This window comes from Sciurus carolinensis, chromosome 17, assembly GCF_902686445.1.
Source record: "Sciurus carolinensis chromosome 17, mSciCar1.2, whole genome shotgun sequence".
Classification (NCBI taxonomy): domain Eukaryota; kingdom Metazoa; phylum Chordata; class Mammalia; order Rodentia; family Sciuridae; genus Sciurus; species Sciurus carolinensis.
The window spans coordinates 23,828,280-23,846,594 of record NC_062229.1 but is presented as its reverse complement, the minus strand read 5'-3'; the positions used below and the strand labels follow the sequence as shown (position 1 = coordinate 23,846,594).

At 45.7% G+C, this 18,315-nt stretch overlaps 1 protein-coding gene and 1 long non-coding RNA gene across 3 annotated transcripts in view; one reads left to right on the top strand and one right to left on the bottom strand.

The window, feature by feature from the left end:
- Window positions 1–3,425, top strand: part of Klhl18 (kelch like family member 18) — a 54,233-nt gene extending 50,808 nt beyond the window's left edge. For both annotated transcript variants that reach the window (XM_047532362.1, XM_047532363.1), the window contains exon 10: window positions 222–3,425. In XM_047532362.1, the coding sequence (XP_047388318.1) occupies window positions 222–608 (387 nt within the window). In that variant the 3' untranslated portion in view covers window positions 609–3,425. The remainder of the gene's footprint in view (window positions 1–221) is intronic.
- An 11,473-nt stretch (window positions 3,426–14,898) lies between these two features.
- Window positions 14,899–18,032, bottom strand: LOC124969440 (uncharacterized). Its single transcript, XR_007105966.1, has 4 exons — window positions 17,860–18,032; window positions 17,111–17,209; window positions 16,077–16,166; window positions 14,899–15,604 (listed from the first exon to the last, which is right to left on the bottom strand). It is a non-coding gene; the product is annotated as an uncharacterized LOC124969440 (long non-coding RNA).
- Window positions 18,033–18,315: the final 283 nt, after the last annotated feature.

Sequence of the window (18,315 nt, the reverse complement as noted above, 5' to 3'; positions counted from 1 at the left end):
CAAGAGCGTCATATTCAGTGATCATCTCTCATTGCCCCTACATGCCTGAGAGCAGTCACACAGCCAAGGAAGCAGCATCAGAGCCAGAGCTCACTAGCCAAGCTCCTCTCCCCAGGATCCCCCAGAGTGTGATCACTTGGGCCACTGTGCCCTGCAAGGCTACCCGCGGGCCAGGCTTTGGCTCTGACTGTTCTGTACTTGTGCCTCTCTCCCTACTACAGGTGGAGCACTACAACCACCACACAGCCACCTGGCACCCCGCAGCTGGCATGCTTAACAAGCGCTGCCGACATGGCGCCGCCTCCCTGGGAAGCAAGATGTTTGTCTGTGGGGGCTACGATGGCTCTGGCTTCCTCAGCATCGCTGAGATGTACAGCTCTGTGGCAGATCAGTGGTGTCTAATGGTACCCATGCACACACGAAGAAGCCGGGTTTCCCTTGTCGCCAGCTGTGGACGCCTCTATGCAGTGGGGGGCTATGATGGGCAGTCGAACTTAAGCTCAGTGGAGATGTACGACCCAGAGACGGACCAATGGACATTCATGGCCCCTATGGCATGCCATGAGGGAGGGGTTGGTGTAGGCTGCATCCCTCTTCTCACCATCTAAGAAAGAGGATGGGATATGGTGGGGTAGGGACCTGGTACAAATATAGGCGCTTCCTTCCAGGGACAATCCCTCTCGGGAGAGCTGGTGGACCAGAAGATGGGGTGAAATATGAACTCACCCGAGGTACAGTTTTTCCAGGTGCTTAAGTTCTCCCTCACTGTGCAGCCCTTGTGACCCTGGGTCATCAAGAGGTACAGCACAGGACAGAAGCCCCTCTGGTTCCCACAGCCAGTGACACAGAACTGCTTTGCTGGTCCACGCATCCACAGGCTCCATCCAAGCTCAGTTCGCTCCCACCACAGCTTGGCGAGCCACTCATTTGCAGAAGGCCTTCCATCTGATGTTCCTCACCTGCTTGTTCTCCAGCCATTTTGTGGCCAGTGTGCCAGGGGGAGGCTGCAGCGGCCAGGGCTGTTGAAAACTGTGGGCTCTAGCTGGGAGAGAAAGGACACACCCAAGTGTTCTTACTGCCCGCGATGGTGCAACCTCAGCAGCGTGCTCGTTGCACACAGGCATGCTTCTTCCTCCACCATAGTGCACAGAGGATTTCGTCCTTGTCTCTCGGTAAGCAGGGAGGACAGAAGTCTTTCCCGTGTCTAACTTTGGGATTTCAATGAGATCTTTTTCATCTTGCCCAGGAGAATCAGAAGGGAAAATGATACTTGAAAGAAACTGAAGGAAATTTAAACAAAGATACACTTGAAAGAAACTGGAAATAAAAATACTTTTTTTTAAGTGAACATTTTTCTGCAGGAAGAAAATATAAAAGACACTAAAGGCAAATATGTTTAAATGGAAAACCGTCAAACACAAGCATGGCAGTATCCACTCCCACATCGGATCCCAGGGTCCTGAGGCCTCGCAAAGAAGACAGGGTTCCCTCTGAGCCCCACCGTATCTGGAATCAGTGCATTCTCAACTGGTCCTGTAGCAAGGTGCTCATGGGGTTTGTCTTCACACCCACCATCAGAGGACTTTTTTAACTGTAGGCTTAGTGAGTCTGCTGAATTACTGCCACTCTTCTAGGTGGGAGCTCCTGGCTGTTGCTGGAGGCTCCAGATGCCCCTGTGATTATCTCCCACTGCCACCACAGCACTCATTCAGATTCCCCACTCCCACTTACATTCCTTCCTTTTATGACCACCAGGAACCAACATTTCTGGCCAGACTCTTACTTGCTCATGTATCATTCTTGGATAATTTTCCTTATTGTAATGTTGCTGGGGCACATTGCCATTCGTACCTCTAGAACTTAACCAGGGGCTTGCTCCTTCTACCAACCATGGGCTAGCTTGGTCTGGTAACCTCATCTGCCCTGCCATTCCACTGTTCCACCATCTACTCGCCAATTCCAGGGGTCTGTCTTCCCTGTATCCCTTGGTAGACCAACCAGCAAGGTGGATCTTTACATTCAAGCAAAGCTGACTTTATGACATAAAAAACAAAAGGCTGAAAGAATCTTTTGCTGCTGCAATGAACAGACTTTATATCCCTTCCTCTAATCTTGGCAAATGACCTCATGAAGAGACTCTGCTCCTTCCTCCCACCCCCTGGATGGGACCTTAATGTAGCACAGTAGGACCCAAAAAGGAGGACATTTTTTGTTACCAGTGCACTGGGCAGTGGGTCTGTCCTTCAACTGCTGCTGCCAAAATCTGGTTTTCTAAAATTCTTCCAGTAAAGAGACTAAAAGAGGATACAATTCCTTTTAGCACAAAACTGAGTCTTAGGGTCCCACTCTCCACCTGGTTGGTTTCTTGTCCTTTGCTGCCTGCCTGGAGTGGCCTGGAAGCCCGTTCCGAAAGGCAGTGTGGAGCCCGGGTTGTCTTCCCACCCCAGGACCATCAGGTTCACCAGTGTGTGCAATCGCCATGTACTCAGAGGGAAGGACCTTTGTTACCTGCAACTCAGGAGCTGGGCCTCTGCTGCAAGCACTTGAAAGTGATGTTTTTATTTTAGTAGACTTGACAGTCTGATTGCTGATATAGTTTAGCCTGGGCTCCTGGGGAGCCCCACATTTCTCACTCCCCTTGGTTTGCCTATGGAGGTAGATTAAAGGAGGCTGGGGTCTGGGTTTCATATTAAGAGGAGTGTATCAGTGAGCCCATTTTGTGAATTTGAAGCAGCACTGACAAGCCTGGATTGTGAAGAAGGCATTCAATGGGCTGCTGAGTGGGCCTTGCTGGGTCCTCAGGATGCCATTGGGTATGATAGATCATTTCCCATGGTCTGCTGCTCTTGTGGTGACTTTCCTGAGTCCACCCCCACCTCCTAGCATAGAAGTTGCACTGCACACCTGAGGTCACTGTTTCCATGTAAGATCAAGCCAGTGCTTTGAACTGGGCTCTGAGCACAACTGAGCAAACACTAATGTTTTTTACACACACACAGTCAGATCCCAAATGGCTGTGTGCAAAGGGCTGGTCTGGCTCTTCAGTGTTGGAGTCCTTCCAATAGCACCATGAAAAGAAGAGGCATGGCCCAAGGTATTGTGGTAAGGATAGAACAAGGATGTGGGGCAGAGACTCTGCTCAGTGGACCTTGGGCTCTAGCCCAGCTCTGAGCAGAGGACTGTGGCTTTCACTGTCCTTGGACCCTTCACCTTGGATGACACACACAGCCTCCCCTTCTGGATTTCACCTGAGGTTGTGCCACATGGGAGTGAAAGACCAGCCTCTTCACCACAAAGAGATCTGACTAGGTAGGACTTCTGTCCCCCCTACCCCACCCCAATTTATCATTTCACAGAAAATCTTTTATTTATAGAACGCATGTCTTTTGTGTTAAGAAACCAAAGAGAAATAAAGAGAACACACCTAATAATTTCTGCTCTTTTTTGATTTTTTTTTAAGTATCAGAAGTAAATCGTTTTTTTACTGTGATTCAGTGAAAAAATATATTGCATAAAATAGTAGTCCTGTGAAAATAAGGGAAATGCCAGATGTACATACAGTAAAAACAGCCTTTGAAAAGATTACCTTTTGCCGGGCGCTGTAGCACACGCCTGTAATCCCAGCAGCTCAGGAGCCTGAGGTGGGAGGATGGCGAGTTCAAAGCCAGCCTCAGCAAAAGCGAGGTGCCAAGTAACTCAGAGAGACCCTGTCTCTAAATAAAATACAAAATAGGTCAGGGGATGTGGCTCAGTGGTCAAGTGCCCCTGACTTCAGTCCTGGTACCCTCCCCCCCCCCCCAAAAAAGACATCTTTTATCAAACGAGTTCTGGTGAGAAGATGCAGACCATTTGCTTGTTGCTGCTGCATCTGTGCTCCTGTCCAGCCCTCCGTTGCTCTCAGGTTTCCCCTTCTCTTCTCTCGGCTGTCAGAAAACTCCGGAGTTCCCCAGTGGAACATAGCTGCTCTGTTGACTGCCTGGAACTAACATCTCCAGCTCCCTTTTTATGCTTTAGGGCAGAAGTGCTTGGGTACACATGAAAGCTGCTGGAAAGAGTTTAAACCACAAATTCATTCCTAGGTCCCTCCCCAGAGAGGGATGCCCCACGGCTGGGGTACAGCTCCACACTCAGGCGGGCCAGTTTCCTTGGTGGTTGTACGCTCATCGTTGAGTGAGAACTGCTCTCCTGCCTTTAGTTTCCTCTTCCCCAAATACAGCTATGTTCCAGAGCTGCTTTCCTAAGGTTACATTGTGGTCGTTATAGTTGTACATGTGACTCTTCACTCACACTTTTCCAAAAGTCAGCTGGTGGCTAAGGGTGTAACATAGTGGTAGAGAGATTGCCTCGCATGTGCAAGGCCTTGGGTTCCATCCCCAACACTGGTGGGGTGGGGGGAATCCATATACATTTTATATTTCAAAAGTCAGCTCATGGTCTGTCTCATCCATTGGAGTAATGGCAACTTTTTTTGGGAGGGTGGTGCTGTATCCCACATAGCCCCAACCAGCAGGTGTCTCACACCTAACCACTCAATTCTTGCTTGGTCCCCTTGGTAATCGCTATGGAGCAGGGAGAAGTTAGCATTTTTTTCCCTTCTTTTGTACTGGGGATTGAACCCAGGGACATTCTACTACTAAGCTACACCTCCAGCCCTTTCTTTTCTTTTTTTATTCTGAAATAAAAATAGTGGTTTTGAACTTGTGATCTTCCTGCCTCAGCCTCCCAAGTTGCTGAGATTACAGATGTGTACCAGCACATCACTCATTTTAACATAAGAAAACTATCAGATAGCTGGGCACAATGGTGCACCCCTGTAATCTCAGTAGCTTGGGAGACTGAGGCAGGAGGATTATGAGTTCAAAGCCAGCCTCAGCAAAGGTGAGGCACTAAGCAACTCAGTGAGACCCTGTCTCTCAATAAAATACAAGATAGGGCTGGAGATGTGGCTCAGTGGTCGAGTGCCCCTGACTTCAATCCCCAGTACCACCCAAAAAAAAACAACTGTCAGATAACTAACCTGAATCATCAGCTGGTATCAGTGGTATTGACAAGAACTGAGAGTAGATGTCCACACTCAGTCTGGTTTACCTCACCCCATAGGCCCCTTAACTATGTCTTCAATCTACAAAATAACAGAATCTCCCAGCCTTCGGGTCCAGTATGTGGAGATCTCAGCCCCTACTGTGATGGGACAATGAGGGGAAGATCAGAGAAGGGCGTACCCTTGTGCTAAAACAGGCAGCCAGATTATCTGAGGGCTCTGTGCTGGCAGAGAAAGGTCAAACGCTTATAAAGTAATCACAGTCCTTTCCATGTAAGCAGCAACCCCTCCACCAGAACCATGGATGAAATGTGGACCAGTGAGCTTTAGTGAGACTCATCTGCTTTTTTGTTTTGTGTTTTGTTTTTTGGACAAAACATCATAACTAGCATCAGAGCCCACTTCTCTTCACCCCAAAGTCCAGCACTACTGGCTTTCACAGTAATAGAACATTACACAACCAAAAAGTTATACAGGATTATCCAGTTCTCAAAAATTATCCCCAGTGTGTGGTAAACAGATGTTTTTCTCATTAGCACAGCTAGTTCAGTTCCCTATTGAATTATCTTTTTCTAGTTTTGTAGTTCATATGAAACCTAAATTCCATTTCATGGCAGAAATGCCACAATGATATGTACTTCTTCCCACTCAGCCTCCCTGAAACTGTCCTTCAGGGTCTTAGTTTAGGTGTCATCTCTGCAGGAAGGCATCTTGGGTGGGCTTGGTGTCCTTCTGCTTGCCCCGGCGTGGCCTGTTTGCCTGGCCTGCTGTATGTGCTAGTACGTGCTGGGTGATCAGCTCCTCGAGAGTCTCCATTATGGTGTGCCCAGCATTGGGCACAAAGAAGAGGCTCAACAACCACTTCTTGGAATACCTAAGAACAGTCAAGTGTTTCTACCTTCCTTGGTCACCTCCTCCTGCTTCCCTAGTCTTCCTCCCCATTTCACATCACTGCTTTTTCAGTAGTTGTATAGAAGTATGATTTACAAACCTTAAAATTCATCCACTTTAAGTGTTCACTAATTTTTAGTAAACTTACAGTTACATAAACATTACCACCGTCCCATTTTTAAATATTTTCAGCATTCCAAAAAGTTCTTGCAGTTAATCCCTATTGCAGTTAATCCCCTGGCCCACCCCCATCTTCAAGCAACCACTATTTTGCTTTCTGTTTCTATAAATTTTCCTTTTCTGTTCATTTCATGTAAATGGATTTATATGCTACTTTTTGCCTTTTTCTTTTCACGGTGTAGGGAATCAAACCCAGGGCCCACCAGGAACCAGTGCATACTAGGCCAAGCTCTCTACCATGGGCTGTATCCCCTACCACTTTGTGCAAATGAATCACATTTATTTATTTATTTATTTATTTATGTGCTAGGGATCAAACTGAGGGCCTTGCACATACTAAACACTTGCTCTACCATTGACACTGAGCTACTTTTTTTTTTTCTACTTTTTTTTTTTTTTTTTTCTTTTGATACCAGGGGTTAAACCCAGGGCATTTAACCACTGAGCCACATCCCCAACCCTTTTTATTTATTTACTTTTTAAATTTTGAGACAAGGTCTTGCTAAATTGCTTAGGACCTTGCTGAATTGCTGACGCTGGCTTTCAACTTGTGATCCTCCTGCCTCAGCCTCCAGAGTTACTGGGATTACAGGCATGTGCCACCTCACCCAGCCCAGCTTCCTACTTTAGGTTAATGTTTTTGATGTTCATCCATGTAGGATATATCAGTTTGTCCTTGTATTTTATTTTGAATTGCATGCCCATGTATGGATATTCTACATTTTGTTTTATGTATTCACCAATTGATATTTGGATTGTTTCCAACTTAGGGCTGTTTCCAACTTAGGGCTATAATGAGTAATATTGCTATGAATATTCATGTATAGGTCTTTGTGGACTTATGTTTTTATTCCTCTTGGGTAGATTCCTAGAAGAGGAATTGCTGGTTCATATGCTGTTTATGTTTAACTCTTTAAGAAATTGCTAAGCTTTTCCAAAGCTGTACCATTTTATATTTCCACTAGCAATGTATAGTTTCTCCCTATCCTTGCCAACACTCAGACCTGATTTTGGTTTTTTTTCTTTTTTTAGTACTGGAGACTGAAACCAGTGGTGTTTTACTGCTGAACCACATCCCCAACCCTTTGTATTTTTTATTTTGAGAAAGGATCTCACTAAATTGCCCAACATGGCCTAGGCTCGTGTGATCCACCTGCCTCAGGCTCCTGCATAGCTGGCATTAAAACGTGCACCACCATGCCCACCCAGCTGGTTTTTGTTTTTTGTTTTGCAGTGCTGGGGATCAAACCCAGGGCCTCCCTCATGCTAAGCATGTGTTCCATCTCTAATCTACACCTCCACTCCCTCTTTCTCCTTTAATAATAGCCATTCTAAGGGGTCAAAATAGCATCTTATTGTGGTTTAAACTTGAATTTCTGTAACAACTAATGCTTTTCAGCATCTTTTCATGTGCTTGTTAGCTGTATGTCTTTGGTGAAATGTCTATTCAAATCTTGCCCATCTTTTAATTGGTCATGTGTCTGATTAATGAGTTGTAAGAATTCTTTATGTATTTTGAATACAAATCATACAAATCCTTTATCAGGTTTATGATTTGCAGTTATTTTCTCACAGTCTGTGTCTTTCTTTTCATTTGATTTTTTTTCTTTTCTTTTCTTTTTTTTTTTTAAACTGGAAATTGAACCTAGGGGGCTCTACCACTTGAGTTATGTCCCCAGCTCCTTTCATTTTTAATTTTTGGACAGGTTCTTTCTAAATTGCTAAGGGTCTCACTAAACTGCTGATGTTGAACTTAAATTTGTGATGATCCTCCTGCCTCAGCCTCCCCCATTGTTGGGATCACAGGCATGCACCACCACACCTGGCTTTCTTTTCATCTTCTTAATAGTGCCTTTGGTGGGAGGGGTTAGTACTGGGGATTGAACCTGGGAGCATTGTGCCTCTAAGGTACATCTCCAGCCCTTTTTAAAATTTTTATTTTGAATCAGGGTCTTGCAAAATTGCCCAGATGGGCCTTGAACATTCCATCCTCCTGCCTCAGCCTCCTGAGTAGCTGGGATCACAAATGTGCACCACTAGGCCCAACTTAAATTGTAAAAGTTGTCTTTAACTTTGATGAAGTTCAGTTTATCATATTATGCCTTTGTTTGTGATGGCTTAACTTTTTGAAGTTTTATAGTTTCAGTCTTACATGTAGGTATATGATTCATTTTTAATTTTTTTATGGTATAAGGAGACTATCTAATCTTTTCATGTGTGAATTTCCATTTGTTGTGAAGATTATCCTTTCCATTGAATTGCTTTGGTGTCTTTGTCAAAATCAGTTGACCATAAGTATAAGGGTTATTTCTAGACTTTCATTTCTGTTTCATTGATCTATATGCCTGTTCACGATTGTATAGTATTGGTTACTCTGACTTTAAATTACAAAGCTGAATAATAGAAGGCTTTCAACTTTGTTCTTTTTCACAAAATGATTTTGACTTTTCTAGATACTTTGTATTCCCACATAATTTTATGATCAGTTTGTTGATTGCTACAGAAAAACTTTTTTGAGTTCTTTGTTTTTGTGGTCCTGGGGAACAAATCGAGGACCTCACATACTAGGCAAGTGCTCTACCACTGAACTGTATTCCCAGCCCCTTGATGTTTTCATAGATATTGCACTGGAATTTACAGATTAATTTGAGAACTGCCATCTTGACAATATAAAGTCTTCCATTCTGTAAACATGGAATCTTTGTTTATTTAGATAATTTTTAAAATTTTTTGTGTGTGAGGTGTGTGTGTGTGTGTGTGTGTGTGTGTGTTCCTTGGAACTTCCTATATACTTGATCATGTTATCTGTGAATAAAGGCAGTTTTACTTCTTTCCTTGAAATTTTGATATCTTTAATTTTTCCCACCTTGTTCCACTGGATAGAACCTCCTGTACAAGGTCAACTGGAAGTGGCAAAAGTGAACATCCTTGCCTTGTTCTTAATCTTGGGGAAGAAAGCATTCAGTCCTTCACCATTCACTGATGTTAAGTTGTGGGGTTTTCATTCATTACCTTTTTCAAGTTGAGAAAGTTTCGTAGTATTCTTAGTTTTTTGAGAGTTAATATCCTGAATGGGTGTTATATTTCATCAGAAACTTTTTCTTTTTCTTGGAAATGATGTGTTTTTGTCTATTACCCTGCTCATATGGTTATAACATTAATTAGTTTTCAAGATGTTGATCCAACATTGCATTTCTGGGATAAATCCCACTTAGTTATGATGTATAGTCCTTTTTTATGGTGTCAGATGTGATTTGCTAATATTTTAAGTATTTTTGCATCTGTGTTCACAAGAGGTATTTTCTGTAGTTTTCTTGTGATGTCTTTAGTTGGCTACGCTAACCTCATTGAATGAGTTGGAAGTGTTTTCTTTTTCTTTGTGTTTGTGTGTGTGTGTGTGTGTGTGTGTGTGTATGTGTGTTGGGGATTGAATGTAAAGGTACTTGACCACTGTGCTACACCTCCAACCCTTTTTATTTTTTATTTTTTGGGGGGGCGGTGCTGGGGCCCAGGACCTTGTGCTTACAAGGCAAGCACTCTACCGACTGAACTATCTCCCCAGCCCCTATTTTTTATTCTGAGACAAGATTCTCAGAGTTGCTTAGTGCCTCACTAAGCTGCTGAGGCTGACCTGGAACTTACTATCCTGCCTCAACCTCCCGAGTTGCTAGAATTATAGGTGTGTCTACTGCTCCCAGCTGGAAGTATTTCTTATTTTTACTTCTGAGTCTTTGGAGGATTGGATTTGTTTTTTCTAAAGCATTTTATGAAATTCGCCAGTGAATCCATCTGGACCTCTATCTTTGAGACAAGATTTAGAATTTCCAATTCAATTTCTCTACTTGCCTGAAGTCCCCCTGAAAATGGGCACCTGCTTCTCCTAGCAAGTTGGACCCTTATAGTTAGGGGAAATTCTTGCCCTATTAGCAGGGATTAAGTTAATCAAGAGTGAGCTTGGTCTGTGTCCTTATAAATGCCTCGCTTGGCTTCTCTTCCTTTTCTGGTACTTATCTCCCTGTTTTCCACTCTTGTACTGCCTGCCAACTCCATCTTTTTCTAATTTCCATACACTAAAGGCCTTGGAGCTCATCCCTGGGTCCTAATTTCACCCCATAAGCTTCCCCTAGTTGATATCAGTCTTTCCCATACGTAAGGGGGTCTAAAGTCTTATTTCTGGACCAACCAAGTTTCCTATTTTCTCTTGGATATGCCCCAATATGACCTGTTCAAAATGGAAACTTTGATCCTACCCTCAACCCTGATCAACCCCTAGTACTTCACTTAGCTCTCATGTTCCCGATTGCTCACTCAGAAACCCAGCAGTGGGTTTTGGAGGGGAGAGAGATAAGAGTCGTTCATTCCTTCTTCCTCCTCTCAACAGCTAAGGCATGACTTAGCTCTCCTGCCCCTATTTTAAATCCAGTTCTCTCCTCTGCCTCCACACTAGTCCACACCATCATATCATTCTTAGAACCTGGATTACTACAGTGGCCTCCCTACATCCACCCTTTCATCCTCTGTAGTCTATAGACTGCAGAGTTGCCAGAGTGAAATTATAAAGTTGTAAATCAAATTATAGCATGCCATGACCCCTGCAGTGGCCCCCCCAAGGCCTCAGGCAGTATTAATTTCTGGTGATCTGGGGGACAGTTTGAGACACATCTCCCCTAACAGATAGGATCTGTGGCCCCAGGGACAGAGGATTTGGGGCACTTAGCCCCTCCATTCCAAGCAGAGTCCTTAATTATTTGCATAGAATAAATAGTCCTTAATTATTTGTCTCATCAGATCCTCCCAACAGCCTGATTGAAGAGATATTTTCTAGATGAGCAACTAAGAGAGGAGTAGACCCATTTAAAGTCACTCACCAAATGGCCAAAAAAGACAAAAAATATCAATAGGTAACGAATTGTGATATGTACTCAGCAATGAAAGAAATGAACTACTGATATAACCACATGGATGAATCTCAAAATTATGATGCTCAGTGAAAAAAGCCAGGCAGCAGAGTATGTGCTGTACAATTCCATTGATATAAAACTCAAACTGGGCGTGGTGGTGTCCACCTGTAATGACAGCAACTCAGGAGGATGAGGCAGGAGGATCACAAGTTTGAGACCAACCTGGGCAACTTAATAAGAACCTGTGTCAAAATTCAAAAAATAAATTAAAAGGCCAGGCATGTAGCTCAGTGGAAAAGCACCTCTGGGCTCAGTCCTTAGTACCACACACACACACACGAAGAATACACTGTGTATATGCAGGATATTGAATGTCAAATATAACTCAGAAGCTGCAGAACACTGACTCTCACTATGGCTCCTGGGTCCCCAAGGTCTACTATGTTGTTTTCCAAGTGGAGGAGACTTTTATGACCATATGGAGCTTTGGGTCCCAGGGTAGTCTGACTGGGATGATAAAGTGACCAGTGGACTCCAAAGACATTGTGGTCTCCGTGGTTTGGGGACCAGCTTCTGTGCTGGAGTCTGGGTGTGTGGAACCTGATCACCTGGTTCACATGGGTGAACTTCAAGATCCTTCTTTTGACACATGTATCTTGATGTTGTTTTGCAGTTTTAATTCCTCTCTGCATATGCCTACCCCAAACATACCACCACATACCACATAAGCGCAGAAGTATGCCTCATAATTCTGCTTTGCTAAAGCAAACCCCCGCTTTTTACTTTCCTATTGACACTTGCCTTGTTCTCCTGCCATTTCTATCAGTAGCATCCACAATAACACTTGTTAACACAATATGCTGTCTTTATTTCTCCCCATGTTCATGCAAACCATCTGTCTATACATATCTGCATATTCATATTTGAAAGTTTTTGTCCATCTTCTCCATATGTTCTGCCAAGTTCTAATCCATCCAATTATTTATTTATTTATTGGTACTAGGGATTGAACCCAGGGGCACTTAAACACTGAGTCATATCCCTAGTCCTTTTCATTTTTTTAATTTTGAGACAGGGTTTTGCTAAATTGCTTAGGGTCCTCTCTAAATTGTTAAGGCTGACCCCTAATTTGCAATCCTCCTGCCTCAGCCTCCCAAGTCTCTGGGATTACAGGCACATACCACAACATCCAGCTAACCCATTTTTAAAACCATGTCAAGTCCCAGGGTTTATTATTCCTACCAGTGTACCTCAGATGAGTTCCCCTTTGTTTCCAAGATTGGATTGTTTGATTTTCTTCTCTTTTTCTTTTTTCTTTTCTTTCCCTTTTTTCTTTTTCTCTTTTTTGTACTTGCAGATGAACGGAATGCCTCTATTTTATTTGTTTATTTTTAATGTGGTGCTAAGGATCGAACCCAGTGCCTCACACATGCTAGGCAAGCATTTTGCCACTGAGCTACAGCCCCAGCCCCTTGATTTTCTTAAAAGGTTTTATTGTTTTGGTTTTTACATATCAGTCTTTAATACAGTTAGAATTGTTTTCGGCTGTTTTATTTTTTTCTCCAGGTAGCAACAAACCAGTTAGTCTTCCTCATTTGTTAAAAATCCTCTTTCTATGTTCAGTGGAACTGCTTGTTCTTTTAGATGTATATTCCTTCTTGTGTGTGTGTGTGTGTGTGTGTGTGTGTGTACATATATATATTTGACTTGATTCTAGGTTTTCCTGTTGTTTCACTGGACCCTTCACTTCCCCTTCTGGGTCGTAGTCACTTTGTCCCAACTCATTGTCTCTCACAATTTTCTTGGCTAGTTCCTAGACAAATGTTCTGCTGGGCATAACTGACTGTGGGTGAAGGACACTGGATTCCAGACTCCAGTGAGAACAGGAAAACAGGAAACAGGGTCTCATTAAGTTACCCATGTTGGCCAGGCATGGTGGTGCACACCTGTAATGTCAGCGACGTGGGAGACTGAGGCAGGAGGATGGGAAGTTTGAGGCCAACCACAGCAATTTAGCAAGGTCCTAAGCAATTTAGCAAGAGCCTGTCTCAAAATAAAAAGAGCTGGGGATGTGTCTCAGTGGTAAAGCACCCCTGGATTCAATCCCTAGCACACACACACACACAAAAAGTTGCCCTTGCTGGCTTTGAACTTGGGATCCTCCTGCCTCAGCCTCCCTAGTCACTGGCATTTACTTTTATTATTGTTTGCCAATAGTCTCTGGCAAATTAGTTCATAATGTTGTTATTATTAGTTATTGTTTTTCCATGCTGGTGATTAAACCTAGGGCTTCATGCATGCTAGGCAAGCACCCTGCCATGGAGCTACGTATCAGCCCCTATGATGTTATTTTTAATACTGTCTTCAGATTTTAGAATTAAGTTTATTCTGGAATTAATAAAATTGTGGAATTTTCCATCTTCTCAATTTTTAATTCAATAATATACACACATAAATTATTTTATGTAAATCATTAAAGTTTAAACAATGTTGGATTTGTATGTGTTTTGTTGTTGTTGGTGGTGGTGGTGGGTTTTTTTGGGTACTGGGGACTGAACTCAGGGGCACACAACCACTGAGCCACATCCTCAGCCCTATTTTGTATTTTATTTAGGGATAGGGTCTCACTGAATGTCTTAGCGCCTCACGGTTGCTGAGGCTGACTTTGAACCCATGATCCTCCTGTCTCAGCCTCCCAAGTCACTGGAATTACAGGTGTGCAAACCAGGTACAGTGGCACACACCTGTAATCCCAGTGTTTGAAAGCCTTGCTACTCAAAGTGTGATCCATAGACCACCAGCCTCAACATCGCCTGTAGATCAGCCTCTTCTTGCAGGGTACAGCGTAATGAAACAATTTGCCTGGACTTTGTGTGATATAATGTTGACCACCATAAATGGACCCTGAGCTTCCTGGGAGGAGTTGCTCAGCCCATTCCCACGGAGTCCAGAGTCTAAGGGGCTAGGCCTGGCGACCCCCAGAAGACCTGGACAAGGCCCAGAAATACTCTTGGTAGTGGTGGGTGAGGCAAGGAAGTAACGTGGTGGTGTGAATTGAGATGCTGACCCATCCTAGGGGCTGATCCCTCAGATCAGGGTTGGAGGTGGCCTTCTCCAGTCAACATCCTTTTCCTCACCATGGGAAATAGGGTTTGAAGGTCTCAGTTTATTCTGTTCATCCTATTTGGTAACTCCACTTAGGTCACTCCATGTAGTCTCCCTCATCCCTCCTCTCACCCACCAGTGGGTGCTACCCAGGCTTTAGTTGGTGAGGGGGCTAGAGTTTGGGCTACAGGCAGTGAACCAATTTCCCTGGGATGTGGTTTCCTCACTGAAAGTTGCAGATGATGTGTATAGTTTGTTAAGACAGTTCTGAGAACTAAATGAGAGACTTAAGGAATGTAACATTCAGATAATGAGGGCTATTATTATGATTCATGAAGAGGGATCCTTGCAGCCCCCATTACTAAAAAGTCAATGTCCTCAAGAGGCCATACACCACAAGCCCTGGAAAGAGAGTTTTCACTAAGTCATTTATTTCTATAGCAAAGACTTGCACGGTAGGGGTAGGCTGCAGGAAAGTACTGAGTGTGTGACATCCTGTGGACATCCACAAGGAAGTGTCCAGGATGCAGTCTGATATGCAAGTCAGGGTTCAGGGAAAAGTTCTGACTGGAGCTTTGTGATAAAGGTGGAGGCATAAAGAAACTAAAGGGAGTTGAGGAGGCTGGAGACAAACTACTCTGCCTTCCTGGACCCCTCTGTCCTTGTCCTCCATTCCTCTCCATGGTCCCTGCCCTGACCTTAGGAACTCTGAGTCTCTCTAACCCACCACCAAGGGCCGGCTTCATTGATCTCCTCACCCCAAGTTCAGTCAGTTCGGTCCAGTCTCTAACACTTTCTTCATTCATTCAGCCATCTTAGTCATTTATATCATAAATGTTTTATTGACACCCCTCCCCCTTTGGTTCCCACTCAAGGATGATCTGATCTTGGAAGTCTGCATATGTCAAGGGGCATGTGACTGGGCAGGGAGCAAGGGTGTTAGGGGTTTGCACACAAGAAACTGTCCTCCCAAGGATGCCAGGAGCATCTCACTGAGAAATTTGTTCCACAGCCTGCTGGTTGGGGACAGAGCAGATAATGGCAACGTGGTTTTGAGAACCATGAGTGGAAGGGACGAGAGAAGTCCACTTCTGCCCTGGGAGAGCAGGGAGGCTTCCTGCAGGGGGTAACTTTTGAGCTGTGCCTTGGAGGATGAGTGGGATTTACAGACACAGGACGGGTAGGAAGTCCAGGCAGAGGGAAGCAGGGTGCAAAGGCAATGTTCGGCTCAGGGGCTTGGGGGGCAGGGTTCTCTAAAAGGGGGCACCCTGGCCTGTGCAGGAAGGAGGCGCTGAAGGCAGCAGAGGAAGGTGGATGAGTGGGGAAGGGGAGGCTCTCCTCTCCAGCCCTAGAAATTACTCAGGATGTTGGAGATGATGTCGTACTTGGCCTTTTCGTACAGGTCTCTGACCACAGCCGGTAGTTTGGTGCCCTCAGCCTCCGGGAGATCGTCCTCAGGGGAACCAACAGAACTCACTCTGTTGACCTGCAAAAGCGACGGTGGGCGGTCACCACCGTGACTGTCGTGGATCGGCCTCTTTCCTGCCCTGTCTGTGGCCCTCCCTCAGGGCGGGGTAGAGGAGACCGAGGCACAGGCAGGAAGCCTGTGACGCAGCTAAGTCACCCCGGCCCCCGCCAGCGCCGGAGTGCAGGGCCACCACTCTCTCGGGAAGGCTGATCCCTCCTCGCGCTCGACAAGTGAGAAGGGCTTGACCGGCCGGTTCTCCAGAGGCGGATCCCGCCTCCGAGGCTCCCTGCGCTGCGCCAGTGGCCCAGGTGGCCGCGCCGTGGTGACGGTAGCACCCGGGACAAAGCCAGCCCGAGAGGACGATGTGACTACGGGGACCCAGACTGCGGCCGGAGGAGCAGCCGCCGGGCGGGAGGGGGGCGGCAGAGCGCAGGGACCGGTGGTCGCCGGCGTCCCGGTCCCGCAGTCCCTGTCGCCATCGAGGGCTCACCTGTGGCTGGTTCCCGCAGTCCCTGTCGCAGGTGAGGGTCAGGAAGCGCACCGGCAGCCGGGAGAATGCTCCTGTGCAGGTTCGCTCCTCCTGCGGCGAGCGGTCGGGAGATGGAAGCGACCGCCACCCTCCCGGACAGCGCCCCTGCCCGGCCCCCGAGGGCGAGCGGCGCCCGAGCCAACCCCGCGGCCCCACCCCCAGGACCCCAAATGGCCTCACACCACAGGCGCCAGCCAGGAGTGAGGGGCAATCAAGGTCCCAAAGGAGTAGAGCACCACCATGAAAATAAACGGAATCCACCTACGTTATTAAACGGGGAAAGGCATCCGCCCTGAGGAAACCGTATTTGTTTAGGATGTATGTGTGCATGAAAAAGATACCGAGGAGGACGCATCAACGGTTAGTGTCCGTCCCCGGGTAGTGGGGGATGCAGATCAGAGCATGTTTAAAATGTGGCAAAGCAAAATAAGATTTAAAACGTTGTTTTCCAATTTATTTTTTTAAAGCAACGGTTTTGCCTAGCGCAGTAGCGCATGCCTATAATCTCAGTGACTCAGGAGGCTGAGGCAGGAGGATCAAAAGGTCAAAGCCAGCCTCCGCAAATTAGCGAGGCCCTAAGCAACCTAGAGAGATTTTGTCTCAAAGTAAAATAAGTAAATAAATAAGTAGGACTGGGGATATAGCTCAGTGGTTAAGCGCCCCTGGGGTCAATCCCTCCTAACATACATACATATATGCATACATACATAAATGCATACTGTGGTCTCCAGGGGGATTATGGTCATGCTTTGTTCTTTTTTTATATTTTAGTTACTTTTTAGGGTATATTGCTCTTATAATAAAGATTGACAATATTTTGGAGTTAAAAAAAAAAAACAAGAAAAATCTGATTTTTGAAAAAGGCTTCCACATTCAAAACTTCTGGAACGGTGGGCAGTTGAGATGGGTGGAGGCAGACAGTATCCCCTTAGGCAGAGGGGAAGACGGCCTCCCCCACCTCACCCAGAACTGGGAGTTGGAAGGATGAGACTCACTCCGTCTTCCCGGAAAGCACATTCTTGTGGCTGAGGCTGTGGGGAAATGCACACTGTTTCTTTAATCCTGAAGTTGAGCGGGATCCTGATGGTGGAATTCTAAAGAAACAACAGAAAACTCATGACCATCTATGTCCCTTTCACAGATGAGGGAATGAAGACACAGAGAAGTTAAGGTTACATGATCAACTGGGACTTAGCCCCAGTTTGGGGCATTTGCTTGTTGAGTGGCCTCAGCAGATTTAAGGTGTGCAGTCTTTTGGAAAGAAGTCCAAACAATACCACTCACTAGCTATATGAATTTCCTACCTTTGTTTCTTAATATCATTGCCTGTGAAATATAAACAAGAATCCCTGCTCTGCATGCTCAGCTGCCAGAAGAGAGGTCACAACAGCTGGTATGGGGAAACTAGAAACCCCCAAAGGCCCTGGCCAGATGGATCCAGTTCCTTCCTGTCCTTCCCTTGAAATGGCTCTCACATTTCCTAAAACCCAGGGTCTAAGTGAAAGCTGGATCCCCAGACCCCATGCTGGATGAGGCACCAAATTTGCCAGCCAGACAGCTGTCAGGCTGAGATTACAATCTTCTCTTATCTTCAGGTGGAAGAAACATTATAATAATAATAATAGCTGATGTCAATCATAACCATGCACTTTGTGCCTGTGCCAGGCACTCTGTCCTACCCATCAGCCTCACAGGTATAGGACCAGTGGTGCTTGCTTCCCAGGCAGAGCCCACAGACACTCACCAACGCAGGTGGAATGGCTTCCAGCAGCCGGAAAAGAGGCTTTCCCCGCTGCCCATCATTGTAGATCCTCAAGGCCCTGGTGACAATATCATTATATCTCAGACGGCGACGGGGTACACAGGACACTACTGACAAGCACACCACCAATACAAGTGCCTTCCAGGCCCCTGCCATTGTCTCCTCTCTGACACATAGACACTTTCAGCCCCTTTTAGGTCCTACTCAGGGGTCTTGCCTAAAGGCTTCTGGCCACATGTGAGGCTCAGGCCTTCCTGAAAGGGGGTTGCTCCTTTCCTTGGCTAGAAACCAAGTGTTGGTCAATGTTATGAAATACCATTGGCCAAGAGGGGCCAGTAGGTTTGGGCAACAGGCCAGGCCTCGGGTGATGTGAGAGCCCTGAACTGGGGCAAGAGATCTCTGTGGTGACTGAACACAGTCCCTTCACTCTGGGCCTCA